General features: G+C 57.9%; 1 protein-coding gene across 6 annotated transcripts in view; it reads right to left on the bottom strand.

The window, feature by feature from the left end:
• SYNJ2 (synaptojanin 2) overlaps positions 1 to 21,969 on the bottom strand; it is a gene marked incomplete at its 5' end in the record, with an annotated part of 81,233 nt that extends 59,264 nt beyond the window's left edge. For 4 of the 6 annotated variants that reach the window (XR_013960470.1, XM_080665897.1, XM_080665896.1 and 1 more), the window contains 2 exons: positions 318 to 404; positions 21,846 to 21,969. Coding sequence is in view for 3 of the 6 variants with exons in the window: in XM_080665897.1 (XP_080522023.1) it covers positions 318 to 404; positions 21,846 to 21,969 (211 nt within the window). Of the gene's footprint in view, positions 1 to 317; positions 405 to 489; positions 783 to 21,845 lie in introns of those variants that run through there. The other 2 variants (XM_080665899.1, XM_080665900.1) reach the window with 2 other exon arrangements.
• Between the last annotated feature and the right edge of the window lie 307 nt (positions 21,970 to 22,276).

Raw genomic sequence — 22,276 nt, forward strand, 5'->3', positions numbered from 1 at the left:
TTGTGACAAACAACCCCCCCCCGCCACACACACACACACACACACACACACACTCACGCTCAGGCCCTGATGGGCGATGGGCAAACAACCAAGGGGACCTTTCTTTGCACCCAAGGCCAGAAGCAACACAGACAGGTGAGAACTGGCTGCACTCACCTTGACCTTCCCAGCATGGAGGAGCAGGCTCAGCAAAACAAACATTCAAAAGATCACACAGTTAAAATGCAACGCCTGAATCTGGCAGCCTTTCCAAACTAACAGGAGGCCCTGCCCAGCGGGCCGGCGCTGCAGCTGCTGCTCGTGGGAGGGATACTCACCGGATTTCAACCTGAGCTCTCCCAAGCAGCCGTAGGCGTCGGTGAGCTTCCCGTACTGGCCTCTGATGACCTCCTTCTCCGCGGGCGCTGGGGGACAAGCACATCACAGACACCGTCAGCGGGGCTCCGGCTGGGGTTCGCTCCCCGCCGCCTGCCGCTGCTCCCCGCCCACTTGAAAAAGAGAACGCAGAGACAATAGCACGGCCCCCCCCCAGCAATGCGTGTGGAGGTTTGAGGTTTCACCATCAGCGAATCACCAGGCAGCAGAGATTCAGACCTCCCCGCGAAAAGCTTGCTCTCTGCAGGCGCCCACAGCTTCCGGGGGACTGGAGTGGGTGAGGGGCATCCCCCGTGGGCCGGAGGCGCTGGGTTCGAGCGGGGAGCAGGTGCCTGGGCCTGACCCTGTCACGGCACCAGGGCCCACGTGCTCAGACACAGAGTGAGTCATCGTCATCTGCCGGAGGACCTGCCTTCCTAAGTGTGTCCACTGGGGGCTTCGCTCTGCAGTGCCCACCCCCACCCCCCAGGAACTGTTAACCCACAGGGGGGCTGCACAGAAGGCTGGGCACCCAGACACCCCAGGCCCAGTAGCGTGAACCCCAAGGTGAGCTGCATGAGCAGAACACCCCCCCGCCCACATTCAGCAGCTGTGCCCAGAGCAGGTGGAAAGCAAAGCTGCCAGAAGGAAGGACCCTCAGGGGCAGTTGCCCACCCTTTCGAGGACACCACAGTCACCACTTGCAGGAGACAAGTGGACAAATGCAAGCAATAACCCTGAGACAGTGTGTATACCCCAGCGCCCGGAGCTCTCCCAAGGCCCCCAGCAGGCCCCCCGCCTTCGCAGGCCCGGTCCTCAGCTTGCGAACCGTAGACAGGGGGCGCTTTGGGCACCAGGCAGAAGAGGAGGAAACCGCTGGGCAAAGCAAGTGTCAAATCCAACTCTGGACGCAGCACGGACCACGGGAGAGGCTGTGGACACGGGGGCACCGCTCGGCCCACGGGTCACAAACCCCAGAGCACACGTCCCATCACCCGGCTGTGGGCGAAGGAAACAAACAGGAATAAAAAGAGCTCATCGTCTTCAAGCCCTGCCCCAGGGGCCACCTGGCCCCATCGAGTCCTGTCAACGACCGACTCCCTGACCTGAGCATCCTCCTGCCTGCCTGGCCCGGGGACAACTCTCGGCACGCCGTGCCCGGTGGTCGCGGTCATCTTGTGAGAAGACGCGTTTTTCCACCGCGATCGGACTGGCTGGAAACAAACCCCGGCTCACGACCCACCAGCAGGGCACCGTTCCGGAGGGCACGGCTGACAGCGAGGGTGGCGGGCCAGCCTCCTCTGTGGGCCCCAGGAGGACCCCTCCCTGTCGCCTCCCAGCTGCGGGGTGGCCGTCACCCCTGCTTGAGCTGCATCACTCCCTCCATCGTCACATGGCCGCCTTCTCCCCGTGGGTCTCTCTGTCTCTCTCCTCGTCTTATGAGGACACCCGTCTTACTGGACTGGGGGCTCACCCGACCCCAGCATGACCTCATCTCAACGAACGACATCTCCGCTGACCCACGTTCTGAGGTGTGAGGGCTGGGGCTTCAACATATGATGCTGGGGACACAGCTGAAGCCGTTAACACTCGGTGATCACTTCCCTCGGTGAGCCAGCCCTTTAAGGCCCACACCCCCTGCACACAGTCTCCCCGATAAGCTGCTTCTCTTTCCTCTCCGCGGCTCCTTCTGACCCACCCCGACGCAGCCCCATACTCCCCAGGCCTGGCCTCCCAGGCAGCCTGCTCCGAAATCACGACCCCCTGCTCGCCCCAAACAGCAACGTGTCCTCACTAGGTTTGGAGACAGGAGGAATCCATCCTGCTCCTCAAAGGAGAGCTCTCGACCCAACAGCAGCGGGCAGGTCCCGGATGGACGAAGCTGCTGGAAGGGGCCCTGGGGACCAGAGGACATGCCCGCCTGCTCTGAGGGGCAGAGGTCAGTGCTGCCAGTGGCCCCCCAACAGCCATGCCAGCCCAGTGCCCGCAGGTCTCTAGTTTTTCCAGAGAAGTAGGACAGGGCTGATTTTTTGCTGCTGACAACCAGCCCCATTTATTTTAAGCACCGTGTGGGCAGACGGTACTTGCCTGCCCGTTTGCAACTTCTGTCCTGCTAATGCCTCCAAAATAGCGCGTTCCCGTCTTCCACGCTTTCCTGCATTTCCTGTGGGTTTTTCCCGGGGAGAACGTTTTTGCTTCCCCACCATTGGCCACGAACATCCAGCCTGCTAAGGGAAGTCTTCTCGTCTACTCTCCCATCCTCTTCCTCATCCATCTCATGCTCCTGGGATGCTACCATTCATCCTCTACTGCGCTGGCACTGCCCTGGCACAGGGATCTGGCAGTGAGCCCAATAGGCCACCATCCCTGTACATCAGAGCCCGCCCAGGCAGGCACTGGGCGCTGGCAAAGGAGGGACGTGTGTCATGGATGATGAGTGACAGTGGAGGCCAACCCGGTGGGTGGGACCCTAGAGCAGGGGCACCGCCGAGGCACATCCACGGAGGCCTAGTGGGTGCCAGGCACCCTGCAAGCTTCCTGCCAGGGCGGACAGCCATGGTCAGTAAGCACAGGATAGACAGTGGCATGAGCTAAGGAGAAACAGTGAGCAAGGAAGCGGGGTATGAAGTGGTGTGTGTGTGTGTGTGTGCGCGCGTGTGTGCGTGTGTGTGTGTGTGTGTGTGTGAGAGAGAGAGAGAGAGAGAGAGAGAGAGAGAGAGAGAGAGAGAGAGGGATTTTACATCGCGTGGTTTGAGAAGGCCTCGTCGCAATGGCGACTTTTGAATGCCGTCCTGAAGGAAATGAGAGAGAAGGCTGAGCAACAAGCAGGGAGTATTGTAGGCCCAAAGCAGCATGTGCAAAGGTCCTGAGGCAGATGCATTCCTGGCAGTTCAGGGGCCAGAGAGGAGATAAGTGTGTCTGGCAGGAGTCGGAGTGGGGGACACATTATAAAGAGCCTCGGGGTCATAAAAAGGCTTGGGTTTCACGCTGAGAGGGAGCCCCTACAGGCTGCTGTGTTGGGAACAGAACCCAGAGGGGGACAGGGAGAAAGCAAGGAGACCAGTTAGGAGGCCCAGCAATGGCTCAGGCAAGAGATGCTAGTGGGACCATGGTGGTAGCAGCGGCACTGCTGAGAAACAGTCAATTCTGGAGACACACGCACACGTTTTTATTATGGAAATTTCCTAAGAAAAGCAGAGTAAGTGCAATAAACCGTGTGCACCCACATACCATGTACCCATCAGCTCCAAACCGTGTGCGCCCACATACCATGTACCCATCAGCTCCAATACCAGCTAGTTTCATTCATTCGTTATTTCATTCATTGCCCCCACCCCACCCCACCCCAGTCTCACCCCTGAGATCAGGGCCTCAGATGTGGCCCTCAGACAGTAAGCAGCACCCAGCATTAGAAATACCAGTTACCAGCCCCCCCCCGCCCCCGTCTCCTCCCCCCACACCCACCCAGCTTGGCTGAATCAGAAACTCTGGGCTGGAGACTCAGAAGCCTGTGTTTGAATGAGTCCTCTCAGTGAGAATCCCTGCCTTAGGTGATTCTGAGTAAACCCCAGACTTCATATCATTTCATCTCTAAATATTTCAGTAAGAATCTCCAAAAGATAAGGTGTGGTTTTTTTTAAACATAACCACAATAGCATTATCGCATCTAAAAGAACTTAACACATTTCTTAACATCATTAACTATCTCCATGTTTTGAAAAGTGAGGACAAGATCTGAGGACAAACTGGATGCGGAGGCGAGAGGACAGTGTTTAAGGACGCCACCAATTTATCTCCTGACCGCAGACAGGGTAGCGGCTGCCACCTGTGAGGGAGGCTGGCGGGACAGGGTAATGGATGCCACCTGTGAGGGAGGCTGGCAGGACAGGGTGAATGGATGCCACCTGTGAGGGAGGCTGGTGGGACAGGGTGAATGGATGCCACCTGTGAGGGAGGCTGGAGGGACAGGGTAGTGGCTGCCACCTGTGAGGGAGGCTGGAGGGACAGGGTAATGGATGCCACCTGTGAGGGAGGCTGGCGGGACAGGGTAGCAGCTGCCACCTGTGAGGGAGGCTGGAGGGACAGGGTAATGGATGCCACCTGTGAGGGAGGCTGGTGGGACAGGGTGAATGGATGCCACCTGTGAGGGAGGCTGGAGGGACAGGATGAATGGATGCCACCTGTGAGAGAGGCTGGAGGGACAGGGTGAATGGATGCCACCTGTGAGGGAGGCTGGAGGGACAGGGTGAATGGATGCCACCTGTGGGGGAGGCTGGCAGGACAGGGTGAATGGATACCACCTGCGAGGGAGGCTGGCGGGACAGGGTGAATGGATGCCACCTGTGAGGGAGGCTGGAGGGACAGGATGAATGGATGCCACCTGTGAGGGAGGCTGGCGGGACAGGATGAATGGCTGCCACCTGTGGGGGAGGCTGGCGGGACAGGGTGAATGGATGCCACCTGTGGGGGAGGCTGGCGGGACAGGATGAATGGATGCCACCTGTGAGGGAGGCTGGCGGGACAGGGTGAATGGATGCCACCTGTGGGGGAGGCTGGCAGGACAGGGTGAATGGATGCCACCTGCGAGGGAGGCTGGCGGGACAGGATGAATGGATGCCACCTGTCGGGGAGGCTGGCGGGACAGGGTAGTGGATGCCACCTGCGAGGGAGGCTGTCGGGACAGGGTGAATGGATGCCACCTGCGAGGGAGGCTGGCGGGACAGGGTGAATGGCTGCCACCTGTTGGGGAGGCTGGCAGGACAGGGTGAATGGATGCCACCTGTCGGGGAGGCTGGCGGGACAGGGTGAATGGATGCCACCTGTCGGGGAGGCTGGCGGGACAGGATGAATGGATGCCACCTGTGGGGGAGGCTGGCGGGACAGGATGAATGGATGCCACCTGTCGGGGAGGCTGGCGGGACAGGGTAGTGGATGCCACCTGTGAGGGAGGCTGGCGGGACAGGATGAATGGCTGCCACCTGTGGGGGAGGCTGGCGGGACAGGGCGAATGGATGCCACCTGTGGGGGAGGCTGGCAGGACAGGGTGAATGGATGCCACCTGTCGGGGAGGCTGGCGGGACAGGTCTGTGGAGCAGCAGGAGCTCAGGCTGGAGAGAAGGCAAGGCCAGAGCCCACCTGGAGCTCAGCAGGAAGTCGGCTGACCTCACACCCCGGGTTCCCCAGCAAACAGAAGGCATTTAATGCTGGGAGGCTGGGAGGTCACGGCGGGGGGTGGGGGGTGAGGCTGGGGGACGGTGTGTTTAAAGGTCAGGGAGACGGGAGAGACACGGTAAAAGATGCGAGGAGCACCGGAGTGCGCGGTGTCCCAGAAGCCCAGGAGGGCCGAGGCAGGGGCAGGAGGGGTCAGGGGGTCAGAGCTGCTCACGTCCTGTGACAGGAGCGCTGTCTTGGTGAGGCACCGAGGAGCAGTTTCAGAGCAGCTGACGGGCAAAACCGTAATAAAGAGCAGAGAGCCCTGGCCGGTTTGGCTCAGTGGATAGAGCGTCGGCCTGTGGACTCAGGGGTCCCCGGTTCGATTCCGGTCAAGGACATGTACCTTGGTTGCGGGCACATCCTCAGTGGAGGGTGTGCAGGAGGCAGCTGATGGATGTTTCTCTCTCATCGATGTTTCTAACTCTCTATCCCTCTCCCTTCCTCTCTGTAAAAAATGAATAAAACATATTTTTTTAAAAAAAGAGCAGAGAAATGGAGACAGTGGGCAGAGACAATTCTTTGTTTAAAAAAATCCTCACCTAAGGAGATACATATAATTCAATTTAGAGAGAGAGGAAGGGAGAGGGAGAGAAACATCGATGAGAGAGAGATCGATGGGCTGCGTCTGGTAAGCACCCCGAACGGGAATTGAACTGCAGCCTCTGGTGCACGGGGTGATGCTCCAACCCACTGAGCCACACCGGCCGGGGTGAGACAGTTCTCTGAGGACCGCTGCGTGTGCGCATGTGCGTGCATGTGTGTGCGTGTGTGTAGAGGAGAGAGGGGAGGCTGTGGAGAGGACAGTGAGGTTGGAAGGTTTCTCTAAGACGGGGTTAGCACCCAGCTTGCACACATTAGAAATGATCTGAGAGAGGTAAGAACTGATGCAGCAGGAGGGCGGGAGCTTACGCTGGAGCCATGCCCTGGAGAGTCAATGGATCCCGGGCCGGAGAGGCAATGGATCCTGGGCCGGAGAGGTCAATGGATCCCGGGCCAGAGAGGTCATTGGATCCCGGGCCAGAGAGGTCATTGGATCCCGGGCCGGAGAGGTCATTGGATCCCGGGCCGGAGAGGCAATGGATCCTGGGCCGGGCGGGCCTCGCCTGAAACTCAGACAGTCCGTCCATGGCTAACAGGAGAGAAGAGACAGATGTGGGTGGGCGTCCTGCTGGCTTCCACTTCCTCCGTGCAACCAGAAGCTACTCCACCAGCTAGGAGCCCAGGGGAGGAGGGGGAGGAGGGGAGAGGAGGAGAAGAGGGAGGGGGAGAGTGCAAGGCAGGGTGGGTGAGTGAGCAGGTGAAGGGGGCGGAGGGTGCAGGGGGGGGCGGGGCAGGAGAGGGACAGGTTCAAGGGTCGCAGTCCCAGGAGGGTCAAAGACGGTTGGAATTGGGGAATTACGGAGGGATGAGCTGAGAAGACAGAGCTGGGTGTTTGACACTGATGGTGGAGGGACAGGGATGGCCGCGGAGGGAGTGGCTGAGCCAGAGTGGAGGACACACTCGTTGGAGGAGGGGAGGTCAGGGAACTGGAGGCCAAGGTCTTCAGAAGGATCATCACGGCAACGGAAGGGACCAAGCTCGAGGGCAGGACTCAGCCTCGGGGAGACGGTAGAGGAGGACCCGGCACGTTCCAGGAGGCGGCGGGTGACGTGGTTCCGGATATGTGTGGGCAAAGGGTTAACACAGCTGCCGGAGCATTTGACCTTCGGCTCACTTTCTAGCCCCGTTTCCATGGTAACCTGATAAAAGTTGTCTGTTATTAGACAACATGGCTTATGATAAAAATAGACCTGACTGGCCCAGCCGGCGTGGCTCTGTGGTTGAGCATCAACCTATGAACCAGGAGGCCACGGTTTAATTCCCTGTCAGGGCACATGCCCGGGTTGGGGGCTCGATCCCCAGTGTGGGGCGTGCAGGAGGCAGCCGCTCAATGACTCTCTCTCATCATTGATGTTTCTATCTCTCTCCCCTTCCTCTCTGAAATGAATTAAAAAAAAAAAAGTGACTGGTGGAGGATCTGGACCGAGAGAAACCACAAGTGAACTACCATAGCGCTGGGGCCCCTGGGGGCTGGCCTTTGAGAATCTGGAGCTGGGCCCCGACACAGATCCCGGGGGAGTGACTCCCCAGCAGCACGGCCTGGCCTCCACGCCAGGTGAGTGAGCGCGCTGGGGCCTCACAGGACTTACGGGGCGCCTCTGGAGGAGAAAGTCACAGACACCTGCCAGCGAGCTGGGTTCCCGTCAGGATCCCAGAGGGGTGCTGGCAGTTTGGATGCTTAGAGGAGCCTGGACAGACCTCCTGGTGGATACTGTGCATGAGGCTCCAAGTTGAGTGCTTTCACGAGGGAGGGAGGGAGAGTGTCTGGAGGGGGAAGAGGAGACTCGGGGACACGCATCCCACCCCCGGGTGCGGGGGGCCAAGTGGAGGGGTGAGAGGCAGCCCCACTTGAGGCCTGAAGGGAACCAGTGGCTGGCCCCGGGCAGAGCACACGTGGCCCCGGTCGGCTTCCCAGGACCAAGCTCTGTGGTCAGACATCGAGGCTGCGGCTGGTCTCAGGGAGCCGCAGGTGCCCCCGGCAGCCAGAGTCTGCTTCTTCCCCCGGGCAGGCCGGCCACGCTCCTGGCCAGCAGCACCGGTCCCGATAAATACTCAATCCAACCACACACGCTTCTCTTTCATAATATTTTCCTTTTTTCCCTTTCATAATATTTTCCACAATAACAGGCCATAAGGAAATTCCAGCGGAGCCCAGCCCACAGGTCAGAAAAACAAGTAGGTCAGTTAACAATGCGGACAGCCCAAGACGGAGGTGCCATCTGTGGCTGCATTCCTGTGCAGAATATTAAACCATCCTCTCGTGTTTCAGGGCCTCAGGAGGCTGGAATCATCCAGATCAAGGTCGCTGCCTCCTTCGCTGCTCACGCTGAGCTCGGCTCAGGCTGCTCCTCCCGGGTTATCAGCGTGGAGCTGCAGCAGCGCTTCCGAAGGACAATGGCTCTCCCGGCCCAGAGGCTGCGCAGCGTTGCTAAGCGCAGTGCAAATCAAAACATGGGTCTGAAACCCAAGCTGGAGAGCCAAAGCCACCAGGCAGGCACGCCAGCGCTAGGAACTTTCCTGCCCTCCCCACGCCCCCCCAAATGTCCAGCCCCCACAGAAGAGCCAGGGGGAGTGGTCCTCAAAACAGCGTGACCTGAGCAAATGTACTGCCGCCCGCCAAGCTGTGCTCAGAGCCAGAGAAAATAGAGGCAAATCCATCCTCTGCTGTGGCCACAGCTGGAAAAACATCTGCAGGGCAGGGGCAGGGGCAGGGGCAGGGGCAGGGGCAGGCCCTCACCCCACCCTGCGCGAGGTCGAGGTCGGCAGGGGCTGAGGTTACTCGGCCGGAGGAAATGGCCAGCTCCTCGGACCCGGGGGCTGGAGTGCAGAGCTGGACACGGAGACTTTACAGCTGAGTTTTCTTTAAAAGGCGGGAATCCAGGGGTTCATTTGCTCTGACCCGAGATGAATATGCTTCCGGCAGACCAGGGACAGGACTCACACCCTGATCAGCAGTCCTTACACCTTAGGACACGCCGTGGGCCTCCCACCCAACAGGGAATAAGAAGGAAGCACAGAGATTCCCGTGTCTACAAATGTGCACGTGCTCTGTTTTATTTATTGATTTTACTGATTTTTTTTACTGATTTCAGAGAGGGAGAGAGAGGTCGGTCCTTCTGGGGCAATGGCTCATGGCCTGGCCCAGATCTCACTCCTGGGCCTCAGTCCCTCCCCCAACCCCAGGCTCCTCCTGGACCAAGACCGGGTGTGGCCCTTCCTCCTACAACCAGCCCTCCCGTTCGCTTCCTGTGACTAACAAATTAGGTCCAGGCCCCGCCTGGAGGCTCCGCTCCCAGCCTCCTTTCCAGTTTCTTCACCCAGGGACCAGCCAAACCAGTTCTGGTACTTCCCTGCTCTTCCTCCTGACCTAGGTTATCCCTCCTCCCGCCCAGCTCTGCTACAACCTCACCTCAGTGCGTCCTGCCTCCCACAGACGCCCCATTTCCATGCGTGTGCTCTGCACACACACACGCACACGCACGCACCTTCAGAAGCCGTGTAGTGTGAGCTATATACTCCTCTTACGCTACATGAGATGCAGGGAGAGAGCCGGCGGGTAGGGGAAGGTCACCCCTTTCACACCTCAACTCCTTCACCCCACTGTGTGCCGGGTGTAGCTCTAGGACCCGGGAATCGGGGACAGGACCAGGAGAAGCGTCGCCTCGGGAAGGAGGGGGATCACCTGGGTGATGCTGCTGGGATCTGCAGGCCGGAGGTCTCTGGGGATGCTGATAAAGGGCTTCCGGGGCGTGGCAAGGACCACAGCCTGGCTGGCCCTGCCTCAGGGGAGAACAGGAGGAGGGGAAGGGAGACAGCAGCGTGGACGACCCCATCCCATCAGGAAGGAGGAAAGGAAAGGAGGTGAGGGCTGGGGTTGAGAGACTGTGCAGAGAGGGAGCGCCACCATGGATCCAGATACGGGGCCAGGGAGGATGGAGGGAGTGAATGGTGGGAAGGTCTGGAGCCCACACCAGTCCTTGGTGGGCTGCAGAACCATCTGGGCAGGGTTCTGAGGGACTGAGAAGGACAGGAGGGAGCAGCGAAGGATGCCTTGGTCCTCGCCACTCCGGTCCTGCCACAGCTGTTGTTCAGGCCTCACGCCCGAGCCCTGCCCTCATGTTCCCAGCACTGAGCAGGTGCGTCCCGTGGAGGGCAGGCAAATCAGGGCTTGTCTGGGGGCGTCTCCTGGGACAGGGGTCCGCCTGAGGGGACAGGACAGGTGTGAGGGAAGGTGACTAAGAGAGTGCACTGTTTGTCACCGGGGCCTCACCGCCTGCATCGCAGGAGACGGCAAGAAACACGGAGCGGGACAGAGAGTCGGCATTCCTCCGTCCACCCGATTAGGGGCGAGCGAGGCAGAGCCGGCAGGGTGGCCAGGTGCGCTTTTCCTTTTGAGAATTACCATACTGGTAACTAGCTTCTCCCCAGCTTAAAGCCTCGTGCCCACAGGATCCCCATATCCCTCACAAAACCCCAAAGAGAGATTCCGGGGCTCACCAGAGGCGGCCCAGTGCCAGCTGTCCCACTCAGGAGGCACGGAGCTGGTGTCCTGTCAACGTTTATCCTTCCTTTATGGCTCCTCCTCCCAGGAGCGATTCGCCAGGGAAGGTCATTTCTGCCCTAAGCAGTGTCACCTAGAGTCAAACAAATGTCAGATTCCCCTTGGGGAGGGGAAAGAGCCCTAGTTATGTCCTGCCTTAGACTACACCCCAGAGGTATTTAAGAGTTCAGTGTAAAGAAACCCAGGTTTTCAAAGCACTAGAAGAAAACATCGGAGAAGCTTTCCCAGTGTGATGGTATGGAAAGTCTTTCTAAGAAAGCACAAAGCTCAGAAGTCACACAAGAAGAACGCCGGATGGTTTAAGAAATGTTTTTGTAACTGTAGTACAGCACAGATAGAAAGAAAGGAGCAAATCCTACGTGTGCGGCTCCGTGGATCTTCCCACAACGAGCGCACCCACGTAACCAGCTCGGGGATCTGGAAACGGCGCTGGCGGCACCGGGCCCTCTGCTCCTCCTCCAGCCTGTGCCCCGTGGATGAAGGGTCCACCTGCTGCAGTGTGACCTGACCCTCCTTTACATCCTGGTTAGGTCTGCAAAGACCCCGTTTCTAAATAAGTCACATTCCATTACCAGGGGTTAGGACTTGAGCACGCTCTGGGGACACACAGAACACACAGCACCCCGCTGCAAGGAGCCTGCATTCTCACAGCCACAGACGAGGCAAGCAAACGAAGAAGGTCGTTCCGGGGACAAGCGACAAGAACACCGATGCTGGCACAGATAGGGCTGGGGCGTGGAGGCCATGGGCTGGTCCTGCGGGGTGGCTGGGGAAGTCGCTGAGTTAGGCCTGAATGAGGAGGTGGCGGCCAGGCAGGGTGGGGGAAGAGTGTGGGGCGGAGGACACAGCAGGAGGGGAGGTGCTGAGGCAGCACCCACCCAGTGAAGGGGAGTGAGCCCAGGCAGTGGGAGGCGAGGCTGGGGAAAGAGCGGCAGCGGATGCAGGCTGTGCAGGCTGGATCAGGCCACCGTGTGTGATGAGGCCACTGTGTGTGACGAGGCCACTGTGTGTGACGAGGCCACTGTGCGGGCCTCCGGGGGACGCTCCAGGAGTGGCAATGAACACCTGCCAGGTGGCGACCAGCAGTCCAAGCAAGAGAGGGCAGTGGTGAGATCAGCGCAGGGCACGTGGCGGATTCCGATGTATTTGGAGGAGAGCGATCCGGCCATGCAGGTGGGCTAGATGGGGCTGCGGAGACAGGGGTCCAGGATGGCTCACAGGTCCTTGTCCTGAGCACCTGCCCCGCCCATGGGGGCTGCCATTAACCAAAATGGGGGGATTGCGATAAGAATGCATGATAGTGGGGGGTGGGGGTGACGGGGAGAGTCCCAGACATACGTTAAAATTGGCCCATGAAGCTTTAATGGGAATTTCATTGGATTTTACTTGCATTTTTAGATTAATTGGAGAACTAACACGTTGACAAGATTGATGTTCCCATCCCAAAAATGTGGCGCTTCACTAAAGTTTTTATCTTCCTTCTATGAGGCCTTAGTTTTTTTTTATTATGTTTATTCCCAGAAACTGCTGTCCCTGGGAGTGGAATCTGTTTCCCATCACACACTCTCATGGGCGAATGACGACGTCTGGGAAAGCTACCGCTGGTGCTGGACCAGCTTACTGCTTCCGAGTCTAATGGACGAGTGCCTATCAGCCCGCTCCCCCAGCTGTCAACACTTCCCAGCCTCGCTCCACCTCTTCTCCCCGGCTGCTGTGCGTGTGTGTGTGTGTGTGTGTGTGTGTGTGTGTGTGTGTGTCTCCTGGAGTACTGACAGACAAATGCCAGGCGTGACGTCACTGCACGCAGGGCTACTTCAGGGTATCTCCCGAACTGTCTATGGATACACCTTATCATATGCACCCAAAGACCTGAGAGCGTTCAGGAGGGGAGAGAGAGCCACAGGGGGGACCCCCGGAGGCCCAGGAGGAAGGGGGTGAGCACACCGAGGGCACACACCGTCCTCTACAGCCCCCCACTGCACAGGTCGCTCCTCAACTTTTCCTTCTGGGAGTGTTCTCTCCTAAGACAAAATCCTAACAAGCTCTCAGTAACCTCATTTTCCCAACAGCAAACTGAACCTAGAGGGGGGTGCTGCGGAAGTCAGACCCCCCACACCCCACGGCGGGGAGCCTCTGCAGGCAACGGAATTTCCCTGGAATTTCCCACCTCTTGTATGCGGTCCTATGTCTTTGGCACCTGTGCTGGAGGGGTGCAAGCACAGCTCTGTGGTTGAGTTACATTTTATTACTTCCATGCAAGTCAGACAAAAGCCTTTACCAGTCCTTCTCTGGGGCAGCCTCCAGCCCACGGGGGGAATTAGGAAAAGTGTCTCGGAGCGGGGAGGGGGGGTGAGGGTGTGGAAGGGGAATTCGTGCATGCATGCGCACACACACACACACACACACACACACACACCCCACAGCTGGAGGACCCCGCCCCCCGAACTGGCACCGAGGCCTAGGCCTTCCCCTCTGTCCCCATCACAGGCTCCCTGGGGTCTTCGGCACTGTCCGTATGTTTAACATCCTAATGAAAATGATACCTCTTCCCCTGTCAAAAAACAGCAAATCTTAAATAGACAGACGATAGAGTTCTGATCAAAATCAATTTGTACGACCAGATAAAATCTCTCAGTCCTCACCCCAAAACAGTTTTGTAGTCTGGCTGGAGAAAGAGGCCATAGCCATTGGAAGTGAGAACCAGATTCTATTTGTCCACTTACGAGACAAAACTTCAGCGTGGAATTCCATTCTTGCAGCTCCATCGCTGCCCTCCCATGCTACCCATGAAGATGTGTGTGACCCCCCTTCTGGCCGCTCCCCCACCCCCACCCCCGATCCTGGTCCAGGGGCCACACCCGCCCGGTGGTCTCGGTGACAAGACAAGCAGATACGACGCAGATGATCTTGTACTGAGGGCCTGGCTCAGGCCTGGGCAGGCAGCACGTTATGGCCAGGCGGCTTCCAATATTCCTTCCTTTCTCCGCACCGTTTACTAGTAAATAACAAGGAACCCACTGTTGAAACGGCCGGGACACTGTTCTGCGGGAACAGCTTTCTAACGTGGAATGTTTATCAGCCACGGGCGAGGTGCCTGCGGAAGGAAGCTCAGTCCATGCAGCCAGTCAGTTAAACAGATGAGAAAAGACCGCACATGCCCAGACTCGCAAACCCTCCACGCCACGCCGAATTATTAAACAGAAGTCACGCAGCAGGATGAAAGGCAGTGGAAGGATAGCGACGCACAGGAATAAGAACCAGCTAAAGCAGCTACCGAACTGGCGTGGTGTATGCTATCTTAATAAATTCACACTTCGTGTCCCTAATTCAAACTTAAATTCTTTTGGCTTTTTAACTTTTCTTGTTGCTGGTTATAGGTAAGGAGCAGAATGAAGGACAAAGATTCTCATGCATTTTAATTAATTCATAAGTGTCCAATTAAAAATGCATGGCATCCGTTTCCTAAGGTAAGGTCAGACTTAGAGCTGAGCCATCTTGGATTTTACGTTGCCAGATCATTTCTCCCAAGATTCAAATTTCTGGGTAGGTGTGCGCGTGTGTGTGCGTCTGTGAGACTTTTTATTTTAACAGTTTTTTATTTTTCAATTAGAGTTGATGTGCATTATATTAGTGTCAGGTGTACAACACAGTGATTAGAGGGTTATGTAATTTATGAACTGATCGCCTGATAGATCTAGTACCGTCTGACCCAGGGGTGGGCAAACTTTTTGACTCGAGGGCCACAATGGGTTCTTAAACTGGAGCGGAGGGCCGGAACAAAAGCATGGATGGAGTGTTTGTGTGAACTAATATAAATTCAAAGTAAAGGAGCGGAGGGGAGAGCAAGAGAACCAGATAGAACAGCCGGATCCGGCCCGCGGGCCGTAGTTTGCCCACAGCTGGACCCCACACACAGTTATTACCATTTCACTCGCTGCATCCCCTACGCTGGACTTGAGGCCCCTGTACTATTTTGTAACTGCCCATTTGTACTTCTTAATCCTTATCATTTGAACGAGGTGTGTGGAGTATGGTGTTTCTTATTTGCTTATGCTTAGCGTTTAAGCTTTTTTTTTTTTTTTTCTAAGACACAAGGAATCTCCAGAGTAGATAGACAATACGGGTTTCATTCATTTGTTGTCACGTGAGGATTCTGAGGTCTGGAGGAGTTAGGTCAATTTCCCCAGCACAGACAAGCCGGAGGAGCCAGAGCCGGGATTCAGGTCCCTCTCCGATGCGGAGAGGCGGGGGACAAACAGGCGAAGAGGGCGTGGTGGTATCACGCCGTGTGGTCAGGCCTGGGGAAGGACGCCGTCTGCTTCTTCTTCGTAGAGATCACCAGCACCGATCAGGAATAAGTCCACGCAAGTGACAACAGAAAGGCAGCGGCTGCCCAGCCGGCGGGGCTCAGTGGCTGAGCGTCGACCTATGACCCGGGAGGTCACGGTTCTATTCCCGGTCAGGGCACAGGCCTGGGTTGCAGGCTCGATCCCCCGTGTGGGGCGTGCAGGAGGCAGCCAATCACGGATTCTATCTCATCATTGATGTTTCTGTCTCTCTCTCCTCCCTTCCTCTCTGAATCAATAAAAATATTTTTTAAAAAAAGAAAGAAAGGCAGCGTCCCACAGAGATGCTCACCTTAACTCTGGACCTTGGCAGGCGGCTGGACCATCAGTCCTATGGGAACACCCCACCCTCCCCACCTTTCTCCCCAGTCCCACATGGAGACAGCGCTGCTTTACCAGTGAAAGACGGGAAAGCCCCTTTTCATTCTTATCGCCCGGTTTGTCCGGCAGCAGGAGGCCCTGACCCCAGGCAGTGCAGGGCCTCACTGCCAACACACAGGAAGAGTCGGAGCCAGCATGGGCTTGGCCTCAGGCGGCCCCGGTTCAGGAGCCGCGGGAGGGCGGCTCAGGCAGGCCCAGCCTCGGGGAAGGAGGCGGCCAGAAGTGGCACAGAGGCCAGACTAGAACCCGGTACCAGCTCCCGTGATATTACGGAATCCTCTCAGGAAACTGCCTTAAATTTAAGTCTCTAATTTGTATTTTGGAGCTGCGGCTGCCACGGACTGAGCCACGGGAGGAGCTGCCCTCCCCCCCCGCACCCCGCCACCCTGCCGTCACCCCGCCCTGCGACTGTGCTCAGAGTGGCTCCTCCCACCCCAGTCATTTCTGAACCAGGAAGCTGTCTACAAACAAATGGCAACCTGCCAGCTTCCCACGCCAGTAGCACTGCCTGCCCCCCCCCCCCACCCCGGACCTGGCCAAAGGCACCACCTTTCCACTGGTGCCCGGCCCAGCACAGGCCACACGGGGGCCCAGGGCCCATCTCCGAGCGGTAAGTCCACCCACTTGGCAGAGCCCCCACCCCAGCCCCCGGGACAGGCAAACAGGGCGCCCAGCACAGGCACCCAGACCCTCTCCCCAGGTCGAGGAGGCCTGCAGATGACTACAGTCCAACACGTACCTGCTTGACAGCCTTCACAATGGAGCCCTGTACCCCACAGGTCAAACTATTTTTAAGTTTGAAATCAAGCTAACAAACTATTAAACAAAATATGTTCTATCTCCTCTTAGTTTGAGAAGATACCCCATGAAGAAGGGGAGTGCCGGGTCCAGAGTGTGGCCGGTGGGGGAGCGTCCCAGCGCCCTCAGCATCCACTGTCCGGCTTCATACCACCCTGCTAGGGGCCTTGTGCACACTCCAGAGGACACCCCGGGTCCTCCCAGACCCGGGCCCCTCGCCACACCCCCTCCCCAGGGCCCGGAGTGGACGGCCCCACTGCGCAGTCTGCAGGGGCCCTGGGACGAGACCTGAAAGCCTGAAGCAGGGGGCACCCTGTGTGAGGAGGCTCCAGGGCCCTGCGAGCCTGCAGTGTGGTCCAGACAGGGGCGCACAAACACGGTGGACACGGCCCCCAGCCCACTCCTCACGCCGGAGAGAGGTGCAGGGCAGGGCGCTCTTCTGCGGCCTAGATGCACATGGCGCCTCGAGCCCAGGGGGTCCTCCCCTAGGACCAGGCGTCCTCAAACTACGGCCCGTGGGCCACAGGCGGCCCGCCGAGGACATTGATCCGGCCCGCCGGGTGCCGCTGCCTGTCCTGCTTAGCAGCCGACTCGTCCCAGGCCCGCAGTGCGCATAGGAATTTGTTCATAGTTTTTTTTTAAAACTATAGTCCGGCCCTCCAGCGGTCTGAGGGACAGTGAACTGGCCCCTGTTTAAAAAGTGTGAGGACCCCTGCCTAGGACTGCAGTCTTCCAGGCTGTAGTTTACTCTTCTCATGCGACCACTTCGCTTTTAAAAATGTATCTTGGTCAAAATCTCGGGACCAATCCGCACCACCATTTCCGCTGCTGGTCAGATGGAAATCTGTCCAGTCCATTTGAACTTAGGCGCACGAATGCAAGTTGGGGTGGGGGAGCCACGCCAAATTCTTGCTTGGCGTTGAACCAACTAAATTTTAGAAGACTCGTTCATAAAAAAGACGGCATGGGTGACACAGATTCGAAATACACTGATAATTATCAAGGCTGAGTGACAGGCACACAAAATTAATGTTTCCTTCCACTTTCGTGTATATTTTTAAATTTTCACAACTAAAGGTTAAACTCGCAGGGGGCCTCAAACTTTTTAAACAGGGGGCCAGTTCCCTGTCCCTCAGACCGTTGGAGGACCAGACTATAGTTTAAAAAAAAAACTATGAACAAATTCCTATGCGCACTGTGGGCCTAGGACGCGTCGGCTGCTAAGCAGGACAGGTAGCGGCCCCCGGCGGGCCGGATACATGTCCTCGGCGGGCCGCCTGTGGCCCGCGGGCCGTAGTTTGAGGACGCCTGAAGCATCAAAAAGGAGCCCCGCAAGATTTGAAATCACGTTCCTACCAGTGAGTTACCAAAACCGCAGGCAGAAGCCACCCTAACCCGGCTGGCACTTTTGTAAACATTACTGCGAACAAACCCACAACCAGGAAGGGCCCGACTGGAGCCAGGCGGCCACCAGGCCGCTGTGGCTGAGCTGTCCCGGCCCGAGCCTGGAGCCCGCTGGCCCGCCTGCGCTTCTCTTCACCGAGAAATGAGGGAACGGCCACTCGCGTGATCCTCTCAGGCGCCCTTCAGCAGGTCGAACTTCCAGGCACTGACCAAATAAATCCGGGCCACCGAGCCCTGGGAAGGGAGCGGGGCAACAGCTCAGAGGAAGCCCGCCTGGTCCCGGGGCCACCTCCCCAGTGCAACAAAGCGGGACACTCTACAAGGCACAGCCGCTGGGAAAACCTGGCCATGTTTACATAGCAACTTCTCCCCCAGAAGCTCAAAGTAAGTTAGGGACAACACTCACTAATTAATGAAGTCTCCCAAGCCCCCTTCCCACCCTCCACCCCTCTGCCTCTCCCCAGCAAGCCAGGGGTGGGGCTGGGCTGGCGCAAGCGCAGGGGCAAACGCAGGGGCACTGGGGGACCGCCCTCCCTCCGGGGGCTGTTTGGAGAACCCTGAACTTTGGAGCATTGGGGCTGGTGCTGGAGGTGGATGGAATCCATGAACAGCAGGCACATTTCCCTTCGCCTTGTCCACACTGAGTCTAGTCTAGAGACAGAGACAAGGACAGCAAGCACCTTTTGTCCCACGGGCAAGTAAGAAACCGTCTGTGCCCTAATTCTGTGGGCCACGGGGAATTCTCCACGCCACGGCTTCCGCTGTATCTGAAAAGCCCCTTTCGTCAATCAGGCCACCAAGGGAACTTGACAAACACCTTGGAAATAGGAGCTGATACGTTGGCTTTTCTGCCCCTGGAATGCCCGTTCCCAGTGATCCATGCTGCAGACAGTCTCCAGGGAATCCGTGTAGAAGCGGGAACTGGGGCGTGTTCGTTCGGCAGCCCGCTGCTGCCCGCCAGACCCCTGCAGTCATGTTGGAACAGAAGGGCTGGGCCCAGCCATCCACCCTCCAAGGGTCATTATCAGTTTTTCCTAAACTCACAAGCCAATTCAAGCAGCCGCTGTCTCCAATTCTGCCTGAAAACACGGAGCAGCCGTGGGCCCTTCCACGGAGAGGCCGTCCAAGTTAGGGTCCTTATGGGGTTCGGTGTGCTCAGAAGGGCTGTGCTTACTGCTGGCTGGCAGCCCCCCGTCCCCCGCCACCCCAGCCCTCCTGCTGCTCCCCATGAAAGCAGCAGCAGCGTCATCTGCCAGAGCTGAGCTAGGGCCACCCCGTGGCCAGGGAGAATCACTACCCACACAGGAATAAGCCCCCCACTAAAGTCCCCCTGGCCTCTCATGCCCCCGGGGCAGGCCCATCACAGGAACCACAGCTGGAGTGAGAAGGGAAGCTGACCTAGGCCTGGACCTCATGGAAAGGGGGTGGTCAGGGTCCCGCCGCCGGCGCTGCCGCTGCCCCAGGTGTGCTGCCCCGCACACCTGCAGACGCTGCAACCTTCGAAGGGAACAAATGGAGGCGCTCTTCACCTTGTCAAGGAAAGGAGAGCCCACAAGCTGGGAACACAGGTAGAAGGTTCTAGCTCAGAGCCATTCTGGCCGCTCGGGGCATGTGTAGGGTCTGAGACAGGGGTGGGCAAACTTTTTGACTGGAGGGCCACAATGGGTTCTTAAACTGGACCGGAGGGCCGGAACAAAAGCATGGATGGAGTGTTTGTGTGAACTAATATAAATTCAAAGTAAAGGAGCGGAGGGGAGAGCAAGAGAACCGGATAGAACAGCCGGATCCGGCCCGCGGGCCGTAGTTTGCTCATGGCTGATCTGAGATGACAACTTTTGAGCAACGGAAGCTCTCACAGTCCTCAGGACCAGCAACACCTCCAAATGCCACACCGCATTCATTTATTTTTTAAAAAAACTTTAAAAACGTTTTTATTGACTTTAGAGAGAGGAAGGGAGAGGGAGAGAGAGAGAGAGAAACATCAATGATGAGAGAGAATCATGGGCCAGCTGCCTCCTGCACACCTCCTACTGGGGGATCGAGCCCACAACCCGGGCACGTGCCCTGACCGGGAATCGAACCGTGACCTCCTGGATCATAGGTTGATGCTCAACCCCTGAGCCACACCAGCTGGGCACTACGCTGCTTTTTAAAAAAATAGTTGTACTTAATTTAAGGAAAACAGACTTTAAAAATTAAGTATTCAGCCCAAGGTCTGCGGAAACACGAATGCCAGGTTAAGTGACAAATGTGGGCGGCACCAGAGCCGGGGACATGCCATTCCCTTCATTACACTCTTGGTTCTAGAACCCGCTGTACTGTAATCACCAGCGTAATGAATGCATAAGATGTCCCCCCAAAGTGCATACACACACTTTAGATAATTATAAAGGCAGTGTTTATTAAAATGCATTTCACTTTCAAAATTGAGCTATCGGCTGTTAGTGTATATACATTTTGGGGGGACACCCTATACATGTATGTTAGCCCCAATTTAATTTCCAAATGGGAAGTATGCACATTACTTTCATTAATCGTTTTTAAATCTTCACTTTTGAAAAAATAAAGTCTATTTTCCCCGAGGGGCTTCAGAGGAACTCAAATGTGTCTGACTCTAGCTTAGTGGTGTAATCTGACCAAAGGACGTTTTAATCTCTTTGATGAAGCAACCGTTTTGTACCATGAGATTAATCTCTCGGCTCTGATAAATGCGGTATGAAGTGGACATCTAAAATGGAATGGAAATGTCTGTGGTTTTCTCACAAGACCTTAGCAAATGACCAAACTTGGACTTTTCAGGACCGAGCACAAATTGGAGTAACCTGGTAATAGTTTCATCCACGATTCGCTGCACATTTATGGTTCTGACAAAACTGGAGACATCGTTTCAGAAACCAAGCGATGGAAAACAAGCCCACAGTATATGCTGATAACAGCATTGGGGAAGTGGGACTAGAAGAGAGTGCTTCCAAGACGTGGATCCTAACGGAAGAACTGACGCCCACAAACGTGAAGAAAAGACTAGAGACTTTATAAAGTGTCGTGGAAGTGAGTGCACTGGCCATCCGCCACCCGAAGGCCAAGTGGCCATCCTGTTTAGCTACGGACAAGGGAAGGAGGGACAGCTGGACTGGAAGCCTAGTCTCCAGCTTTCAAGTTCAAAGTTGAACAGTCCTACCTGTTTTCCCTCTTTGGTGCTACCTAGGCCTCCCACAGAGCAAGGGACCAGGGGTCCGTGGTTCAGGAATAGCCACACAGGAGTCGGGTACAGACGTGTCACTCGGGCAAGCAAGCTTCTTAGCCTCTTCAGGCCTCAGTTTACTCATCTGTAACATGGGGATAATAACAGCCCTTCTGTTTAGAGACCAGATTGTCTCTAAGGTCTTTGGCGCAATGCCTGCCTAAAGACTTCCTGGAGCCCTCTATAAAACACACCAGCGTGGCCTCTAACTCTAAACACCCACCATGACAGGTGGCGTCAGGAAGTCCACTTGCCTCCAAGTTCTAGACTCCGCAGCACTGACGCCTCTCCACCGCCTATTTACATGGGGCAAAGGTGCCCTCCGCGGGCAAGAGGAAGACCAGGTGGGAGAAGCCATTGGGATGCGCCCCCAGGAGCTGAGCGGGTTGCTGAGGAGGGACAGGGTGACTCTCATTCATAGGGCCCCCAGGAGTCGGAGCCCACACAGAGGCGGCCCAGGGGCTGCTCCGCGTCTGTGTTTTGGGGAGTTGGTCCCAGCCCCGGGGAGTGAAGCTAGAACACAAACCAAAGGGTTTCACCATCAGGTGCCCAAGAGCGAGCGCCGGCACATGGCCCAGCTGGCGCCTACCCCGGCCCCGCGGATCCCCGAGGGGCAGCAAAGGCCGGAGGCGGCTTTCCGAGAACCGAACCCGCGCCCGCGCGCAGATGGGGCCGGACTGAGGGCTCAGGAGGGGCTGAGGGCCGCCGCGCACGGCCCGGCCAGCAGTGTCCGGCGTCCCGCGTCCCGTGTCCCGCGTCCCTCCATTCAAACCCGCCAGCCCCCGCGCTCACGCCGCTGCCTCCGGGTGGGTCACCGGGGGAGGAGGCGCCCGGGTCTCCAAGTCTCCGCAGGGCAGCGCCCTGGGTGCTGGGCGTCCCCACCCGGCGGGAGAGAGGGCGCGCCCAGCCCCGGCCCCGCCCGGCCCGGCGGGTCGCGGGCACTCACCGAGCGTGGCCACCGTGCCGGCTTCGAAGAGCAGGCCGTCCCCGCGGCCGCGCGCCTCCAGCAGGACGCTGCCGCCCCCCGCCTCCGGCCGCCCGAGCAGCCGCAGCCCCTTGCTCAGGGCCATGGCGCCGCCGTCCGCCCGAGGCGCCCCGCCACGCGCCGCGCCGCCACTTGCGGGAGTTTCACTTGCGCGGAGCTCCCGCCCCGCAGGCTCCTCCCGCCGCCCCGCGCCTCCGCCCTCTCCCCGCCCCGCCGGCCGCCCGGGCAGGTGAGGGGCGCGGCCGCCTCCGCCTCCGCCTCCGGCCCCGCTCGGGCCGGGCCTGCGCTCCCCGCACCGGGGAGGCCCGGCGTCGGTCCCGTCCCCAGGCCGGATCGGGGCGATCGGGGCCCGGGGGAGGGAAGGCCTCCCGCGGGGGCGGCCGCTGGGAGGG

The sequence above is a fragment of the Plecotus auritus genome, assembly GCF_963455305.1.
Source record: "Plecotus auritus genome assembly, chromosome: 4".
NCBI classification, from domain to species: Eukaryota; Metazoa; Chordata; class Mammalia; order Chiroptera; family Vespertilionidae; genus Plecotus; species Plecotus auritus.